At 42.8% G+C, this 9,474-nt stretch overlaps 1 protein-coding gene across 1 annotated transcript; it reads left to right on the forward strand.

Moving 5' to 3' along the window:
- The first annotated feature begins 253 nt into the window (after positions 1-253).
- LOC129772938 (uncharacterized) lies at positions 254-6,424 on the forward strand. Its single transcript, XM_055776472.1, has one exon. The coding sequence runs from the start codon at positions 254-256 to the stop codon at positions 6,422-6,424; it is 6,171 nt and encodes a 2,056-aa protein (XP_055632447.1).
- Positions 6,425-9,474: the final 3,050 nt, after the last annotated feature.

The following is a 9,474-nucleotide window of genomic DNA, read 5'->3' on the forward strand; positions in this document are numbered from 1 at the left end:
ATTGGACGAGCAGAGCGAAATCTATTGGATATATTACGTTGTTAGTTGGACTTTAAGTAACTGGAAGGAAACTGAATTGTATGTAGAACATATTCTTTATTCACCTAGTTTCTGACAGATGTTAAACTTTCAGCTTTGAAGCGCTTCATTAATAAAGCTATCAAAATCAGCTATTTTTTTCCGTCCACTACAACATTCTTCAAAGAATTCAATCATGAATACAAATGACTCTGTACAGACAGCTGAGTTGGAAATGTCCGGTTGTGTAGCTTGTGATAGGCCTCATACTGCCGATAATTACGTTTGTTGTGACAAATGCGACAAGTGGTGGCACTTCTCGTGTGCCGGAGTTACAGCTTCCATAGCAAATCGCGATTGGATCTGTTCGCGATGTCTTCCTGTGCAAAACACACTCGAGAGTATTTCTGTGACTTCAGCCAGGTCTGGGACCCCTAGTCAGAAGTTACGACACGAACAATATTTGGCCCGCTTAGCAGAACAACAAAAGTTGGAGAGGCAGCAAATGCTAAAAGAGCACGAATTGCAGAAAAGACACCTGGAAGAGAAACATCAGCTGATGATCCTGCGAGAAGAGAGCGAAAATCGTAGTGCTCGCAGCGGCCGCAGCGTTGTGAGCTCATCTACTCGTACCAATCAGTGGGTGCTCAAACACGCAGAGGAACCAATAACTACAGCCGCGAACGAAGGCGCAGTGGGAGGAACCACTACCAGCATCGATAATCTTCCAGCCACACAATCATTACCGAAACCGGTCGATCAGACCGGGCAATCAGTGACACCTGAATTCACAGAGCCTTCGCTGGTCGAGAAGTTGCGTGAGGAACTAAAGCTTCGAGAAGAGGAGTCACAACAGCAAATTCAGGCGCTGCAAGCTCAATTCACTCTGCTTCAGGTTGAATTGCAACAACATAAACAACCAAATCAGCCCACGCCCATTACGACGAATAAGGGAGCGGTTCCTAAAGTCAGCGGGAATATTTCTGGAAGCACAAAGCAATCTTTATTCCAAATCAACGGTGTGAATTGGGAAATTTCACCAGTGGAGAATACGATATCGAAACCGATCACAGCTCAAATTTGCAAAGAGACACGGAATAGTACACGCTTTAAAGAGCAGTCAGATGGCACATTTTCTCTATTAAACCACCGTTGGTCAACTGCTCAGGAGCAGCCCGGAAATTTTGCAGGAGGGAACAAACGCATCGATTCAGTCAACATCGGTAAACAAAATATTCCAAACGTCCCTTTCGTACCCGAACAGCTGCGGAGTAACGTGCCCTCGGGACAAGAGAGTAACAATTCTCATACGGTTCCCCTTGTGGACCCACCGAAGATCTTTTTCACACCTGGGCGAAACCACGCGCGCTCGGAGCAGAGTGATTTTCACCATCGAGTAGCAGCGGAACAAATACAGTCTCAGGATGGTGCTATAACAAGATTTGGGCCGTCACAAGAGCAACTAGCCGCCAGACAGGTCCTTCCACGTGATTTACCCGTTTTCACCGGCGACCCCGCGGACTGGCCCGTGTTCATCAGCAACTATAATTATACGACGGAGGCCTGCGGGTATAGCAACGGTGAAAATATGATTCGCCTCCAGCGCTGCCTGAAAGGCATCGCTTGGGAATGCGTGCGCAGCCGATTAATCCTTCCAGCGTCCGTTCCTCAGGTGATAGAGTCATTAACGATGCGATTTGGCCGCCCTGAAATACTCATTGAAGAGTTCGTCGAAAAAGTTAAATCCACTCCGATTCCGAGGGCTGACAAACTCGAGACCATGATCGACTTCGGAACAATGGTACAAGGACTTTGTGACCATATTGTTGCAGCGAACTTACAAGAACACTTAGCCAATCCAACACTACTGGAAGATCTGGTGGCCAAACTACCCGCAGAATACAAAATGAAATGGGCAGGTTACCGAAATCAATCTCCTACCGTTAATTTAAAGACATTTAGCATGTTTATGGAAGGGATTGTAGAAGATGCATACAGCGTGTCATCGTTCAATGCAAGCGAACGATTAGTCAGACGTGAAAAGCAAAGACGAATAGACCAGAGTTTCGTTCATGCTGATAATGAGGAATGCTTGGAAGAAATAGAAATTAAAAAGCGCCCCGTTGATTCAGCGGGAATTGAATGTTTGATTTGTCGGAAATACGGACATCGAGCGAAGGAGTGCAGGGTTTTCTGGGCCATGTCAATCGATGAACGTTGGAAAACGATACAAAGCAAAGCAATTTGTCGTACGTGTCTCTTTGGTCACGGACGAAGGTCATGCCGTAGCACCACTCGTTGTGGTGACGATGGTTGTCAGTATCGCCATCACCCATTGTTACACTCCCCCTCCTCAGTACAAGCAGCTCAGAGGAAGAGTCAGACAGAAGATCATCATGTGCATCAAGATCAACTATCGAAACTTCTTTTCCGCATCGTACCAGTTACCCTCTACGGTCGTACTGGTAGCATAGATACATTTGCCTTTTTGGATGAGGGCTCGTCTCTTACGATGATAGAGAGCAGTTTGGCGGACAATCTCGAAGTCAATGGCTATGATAAGCCACTATGCTTGAAATGGACGAGCAACGTGACCCGCGAGGAAAAGCAATCCAGGCGAGTTACATTTGAAATATCAGGAATCGGAAAGATGAAGCGTTATTGGTTAAATGATGTCGGAACAATCCAGTCACTAGACCTACCGGTGCAAACGCTACCAATCAATGACATGAAACTGCACTATCAACACCTTCAAGGAATTCCAATCGAAGGGTACCGTGGCGCTGTACCTCGCTTGCTTATTGGAATTGACAATCTCAAATTGACACTGCCTTTGAAGACACGGGAAGGAGAAGAAGGTAATCCAGTGGCCGTGAAAACTCGGCTTGGATGGTGCGTCTATGGCGGTCAAAGGAACGCTAGATTTCCCTCTGTCAACATGCATATCTGCGAATGCAATAGAGATGAATCTATGGATGAAACGATCAAGACGTATTTTTCGATCGAGGAAGTCGGGGCTCGTCCAAGAAACGAGTGTATGTCTAAGGAAGATCAACGGGCGTTAAAGATACTGCAGGAAACCACAGTTTCAGTGGGCGATCGATTCGAGTCAGGCCTCCTGTGGAAATTCGATGATTTTGAATTTCCAGACAGCTATCCAATGGCCATCAAAAGGCTGCACTGTTTGCAGCGTGGAATGGAAAAGGATCCGACTTTGAAGGAAAATATTCAACGTCAGATACAGGAATACATCGACAAAGGTTATGCTCATCGTGCATCAGTCGGAGAATTAGCGGCTGTCGATCCTCGTAGAATTTGGTTCCTGCCCTTAGGTGCAGTAGTCAACCCAAAAAAGCCTTCGAAAGTTCGCCTTATATGGGACGCCTCAGCGAAAGTCGATGGTGTTTCGTTGAACGGCATGCTATTGAAAGGGCCCGATCAGTTGGCGTCTTTACCAACAGTTATCTTCCATTTTCGGCAACACCAGGTGGCAGTAGTCGGTGACATTAGGGAGATGTTTCACCAGATTTTTATCCGTTGGCTCGACCGGTACTCACAATGTTTCCTATGGTCCCCTGACTCTTCCCACGATCCCGAAATATTTGTGATGGATGTAGCTACGTTCGGCTCAACCAGCTCACCAGCGACTGCACAGTTTGTGAAGAACACAAACGCTCAGAGATTCGCACAAGAATTCACTAGAGCCGTCGAAGGAATTCTGTATAACCACTACGTGGATGACTATCTTGATAGCTTCCCCGACGAAGAAGAAGCCAAACGAGTGGCAACAGCCGTTAGAGAAGTACACAGAAGAGGAGGTTTCGAGATCCGCAACTGGTGCTCCAACAGTCCGGCAGTTCTGAAGCACCTAGGAGAAAATGCGAAAAAGGTTGAGAAAAATCTCAATTTAGAGAATGCTGGTACTCCCGAACGTGTGCTGGGTATGCTGTGGAACAGTGAAGAGGATGTGATCCATTTCGAGACGACCATGCGAGAAAACATCAGGAAAATAATCGAATATGACACAATACCTACTAAGCGTCAAATCCTACAATGCGTGATGACTCTTTTCGACCCGTTGGGACTTCTTACACCGTATCTTATATTCGGTAGAATTCTTATCCAAGACGTGTGGCGTGCTGGAACGAAGTGGGACGAGTTAGTGGATAATAACATTTTTCAACGCTGGCGGGATTGGGTAAAAATACTGTATGACATAAATAAAGTTCGAGTTCCCCGCTGTTACTTTCGTCCTCCAGATAGCTTCAGCTTTGAGAATGTCCAGCTTCATGTCTTTGTTGATGCTAGTCCAACTGCCTATTCCTGCGCATGCTACTTCCATATAATTAACGCTCAAGGAGAGGTTGAGGTATCGTTGGTTGCTGCCAAGGCGAAGGTAGCCCCACTCAAACATATGAGTATTCCTAGACTAGAACTTCAGGCCTGTGTCCTGGGCTCGCGCATGATGAAGCTGGTGGTGGATGGTCACACTTTCTCTATCTCCAAACGGTATTCCTGGACAGATTCGCAAACAGCTCACACTTGGATCAACAAGGATCCTCATATATATCGACCGTTCGTAGCCCATCGGGTTGCAGAGATTCTGGAAACCACGAAACGAGAAGAATGGCGTTGGCTCCGATCTGAACTGAACCCAGCAGACGAAGCAACGAAATGGGGCGTTGGGCCTTACTTCAACAGTGAGAGTACTTGGTTTAGTGGTCCGAAATTTCTCCGGTTTCCAGAGAGCCAATGGCCTCATTCAATACCAGACGACTCAGGGGAAGAAGAGCTACGTTCGTGCTATACACATCAAGAAATACACGCATCGGGTATGATCATAGATGTAAAGCGATCCTCTTCGTGGAGTAGGCTCCAACGCACAATGGCATACGTGCACAGATTTGTAACGAATTCTCACAAGGCGGCTGACGTTCGAGATGTTGGACATCTTACACAGAGCGAATTGCAAAAAGCAGAAATAACATTGTTCAAGATGACACAATGGGAATCGTATCCAGAAGAGATGGCTATGCTGACGGGATCTGGGAACACAGTTGAAAGGACTAGTTCCATTTATCAATTCACCCCTAAGGTCGATAAGCAGGGAGTCCTACGAGTCGATGGACGAATTGGAGCAGCCAAGCGAACTGCCTATGGTGTAAAATTCCCAGTGATACTTCCTCAAAAACATCACGTAACAAATTTGATTTTGGAAGATTTGCATCGAAAGTTTAAACATGGCTATAATGAGACAGTTGTGAACGAAGCTCGCCAACAGTTTTGCATCCCATACTTGCGGCGAGTTGTACGAAATATATCCAACCGCTGCCTGCTATGTAGAATGCGAAAAGCGTGTCCGGTTGTTCCACAAATGGCTCCACTACCCGAAGCACGACTATCACCTTTTGTTCGGCCCTTCACGTACGTTGGAGTGGATTATTTCGGACCAATCTTAGTAAGAAGAGGACGATGTCATGAAAAACGATGGGTAGCTCTCTTTACGTGTCTAACTATACGAGCAATTCACGTGGAGGTTGTTTACAGCCTCACGACGGAGGCCTTCATTATGAGTGTACGTAGGTTCGTCAATCGTCGAGGAGTTCCTATAGAATTACATAGCGACAATGGAACGAACTTCCATGGCGCAGAAAGAATTCTTCGTCAACAGATATATGTTGGGTTATCCGCTACATTCACCAACGCTTCCACGACGTGGAGGTTCATTCCCCCCGGCGCGCCCCACATGGGAGGGTGTTGGGAACGTATGGTACGTTCAGTCAAGTCTGCACTGTCAACGTCTTATGGTGATGAAAAACTAGATGACGAGGCTTTCCAAACGCTGTTAGTGGAGGCTGAGTCGATAGTTAATAGTCGTCCACTAACGTACTTACCGCTACAGTCAACGGAACATGTAGCTTTAACGCCAAACCATTTCTTGCTCGGCAGTTCATCAGGAGTTACACAGCCTTCGGTCCAACACATCGGCGATGCTAATGAACTGACACGATCCTGGAGAACTCTGCAAAAGCAACTGGATAGATTTTGGAAGAGATGGGTGAGGGAATATATGCCGTGGTTTGGAAAAACGAAAAACATTCAACCTGGAGAGTTGGTGCTAATCATTGACGATAGAAAGCGGAATCAATGGACCCGTGGAGGAGTTCTAGAAGTGATTACAGCAGCAGATGGTGCCGTCAGACAAGTTATAGTACAAACCTCAGGAGGAATACTGAGACGTCCATCTTCAAAACTAGCTGTTCTGGAGTTTGTTGAAAGTGATGTAACTTCGAAAGCCGAAGGTTCCATTGGGGGGAGGATGTTGCCGCCGCAAAATACCCCTGGTAACCCGGACGAATTAGGTAGCCCTGCACAACAAAGGCAGCCAACAGCTACAACGGTTTGACATCTCGGCTTATTGTTTTGGACGGCGGTGTTTACTACGGATGCTTAGAATAACCATTGAATGCGACAGAAATTTATATTGGTTAGAAGATACTGAATTAATCAGCGAATATTAAAATAACCCATTGATATAAGAAGTAGGTATTGAGAGATCCAAATTAATATTAGTAGCAGACTTAATGGATTGTACAATAGATTTCAGCTTAGGCGAATTGGACGAGCAGAGCGAAATCTATTGGATATATTACGTTGTTAGTTGGACTTTAAGTAACTGGAAGGAAACTGAATTGTATGTAGAACATATTCTTTATTCACCTAGTTTCTGACAGATGTTAAACTTTCAGCTTTGAAGCGCTTCATTAATAAAGCTATCAAAATCAGCTATTTTTTTCCGTCCACTACAACAGATATAGAGCGGCTCGTTGAACAATTACCGACTCCCGTGTTAATTATTGTAGATTTTAACGCTCACAGTGCATATTGGGGATGTTCTTCTTCCAATGCTAAAGGCAATGTCATAGAAGCGATCATAGATTCTATGAATTTGAATATTTTAAATGACGGATCGTACACTCACTTCTGTTAGGCAACCAACAAATACTCTGCTATTGATTTGTCCCTAGCCAGTCCCAGTTTAAGTATACATTTTTGGAAAGTACATTCGGATTTGTGTTCGAGTGACCATTTTCCATTGATAATTGAGTCGTCATCAAAAGCTCTATCAGATCAACGAAGACCTCATTGGATCACTTCTGCAGCGAATTGAGATTCATACAGACATATTATGTCAAACAGCCTTAGTTCAGAAAATGTCTCATCCAGTTCAGATAGGGTATAAGTATTTACTTCCACTGTCGTCAATGCCGTAAAACTCTAAAAACAATCGTGGAAATCCTGTGTTTCTTCGATAGACCTACGAACTCCATGTAAACAAGTTTGAAAAACTGTTCAAAAAATTACAGGCAAATCTAAAAATTCAAGTGTTGCAGCTTTGAAAGTAGGCGATCGCTTAATCACTGATCCACGGCCGATTGCAGAAGAACTTGGAAAATCTTTCTCTCATACGTCAAGCTCAACTAACTATTCTCCTATTTTTTTGAATTTCAAAACAATAGCTGAGGTTACTGATTATGTTGATTTCATCGATCTTTTCTCTCCTTTGAATATAAATTTCTCAGATAAAGAGTTAGATTCCGCACTAAAAAGCATCAAAAGTTCATCACCCGGTCCTGACCAAATCACATATGAAATGTTGAAAAATCTTCCAGACAACGCAAAAGTTTTTCTACTAGATACATACAATGATTTTTTTGCGATTCAAACCTTTTCATCCCTTTGGAACGAGTCGATAGTTGTACCAATTGAAAAACCTAACAAAAATCCACTTCTTCCAACAAACAAACCTCCTATTTTATTTACTTGCTGCCCATGTAAGGTAATGGAGAAAATGATTAATCGTAGATTAGTATGGTATCTCGAATGTATAAAATTTTTCAGCTCATCACAGAGTGGGTTTAGAAAATAAAGAAACACTATGGACAACCTAGTATCATTAGAATCTGCTATTCAGGAATCTTTCGCAGCAAAGGAACATTTGATTGCCATATTTTTTTTTTATCTTGGAAAGGCTTACGATCTTACTTGGCAGCATATAATAATAAAAACACTGTTTGATGTAGGAATTCGCGATAATATCTTAGCGTTTAGTAACGTTTTTTTTTAGTGGCTATAAACGCTATAAACGACGTACATCCTCTAAAAATAGTTTGGCTTTCCTTTGCTGACGATTTTGCGGTTTACGCTAAAAGTAAGAACCTACAAAATATCGAATCAGAACTTCAATCATGTTGTGATAATCTCAGTGCGAGAATTGGGTTCAATTTTTTTCAGTTGAAAAAACAAAAGCAATTCATTTCTGCAAATTGCGAAAATGTAATATCGATCCCACCATGTGCTTGCAGCATCAAAACATCGAATCTGTTCAAAAACATAAATTTTTGGGCATGATATTCGATCGCAAATTCACCTTCTATATAAAGTATCTTAAAGCAAAAGCTTCGAAAGCGATTGGTTTAATTCGAACAGATCAGAACAGAACAGAACAGATCTTTTCATTCATTTCCACCATGGAGCGCCAAGAAAAAAGGATAATTTATTCGCTTCACAGAACCACTAAATCAAATTGCAATGCTCCTATATTTAAATACGAATATTTGAAGCTCTGCAAAAAATACAGAAATTATCTTTTCATTTTCACGGACGGGTCAAAGATAAGAAATTGCACCGGGTTCGCTCGTTATAGTGAAAAGGGTTCTATTCAGATACATCTTCCAAAAGCTTATCCGATGTTTTCGGCGGAACTCAAAGCAATATTGACGGCACTGGAGATGGTTCAATCGAATGAGTTGGATTTTAACTTCGTGATTTGTACTGATTCAATGAGTTTCTTGCAAAGCATTCAAGATTTATTTTCTTCAAACCCTATAGTGCAGAATATCCAGTTCAGCTTAAATAGTATTCAAAGTGAGGGCAAATCAATAGTTTTTATGTGGGTGCCAAGTCATATGGGAATTCGTGATAACGAAATCGAAGACAACTTGGCTAAGAAGAGCATCAATAATCCACAGACCAACGAAAAAATCCCTTTCTATGATTTGAATACTCTTGTGAAAAGAAAATCTTCAATATGTGGCAGGTAGAATGGTCACACATTCAAAATAACAAAGCTTAGAACTGTTGAGGATTCGGTTTATATTTGGAATCCATCTTTCGCACGAGTTAGAAAAGAATCAGTCATTTTATGTAGGCTTAGAATTGGTCCTTGTTATCTGACTCATAAACACCTGTTTAGAAGAGATGTACCTCCAGAGTGCAGCGTTTGTCGATGCTCCAGAACCAGAACAATTTGATAGAAAAAGGAATCAATTCAATATTAACAATAGAGTACTGTTAGACAATAGTTATATTCACAAATCTAGCTGTAAGTAATATATAAGAAATAAATAATTATACTTTAATCGAAACTGGGTGGAAATAGCCGTTATCGTGCTG

Source organism: Toxorhynchites rutilus, chromosome 3, assembly GCF_029784135.1.
Source record: "Toxorhynchites rutilus septentrionalis strain SRP chromosome 3, ASM2978413v1, whole genome shotgun sequence".
In the NCBI taxonomy this organism is placed as follows: Eukaryota; Metazoa; Arthropoda; class Insecta; order Diptera; family Culicidae; genus Toxorhynchites; species Toxorhynchites rutilus.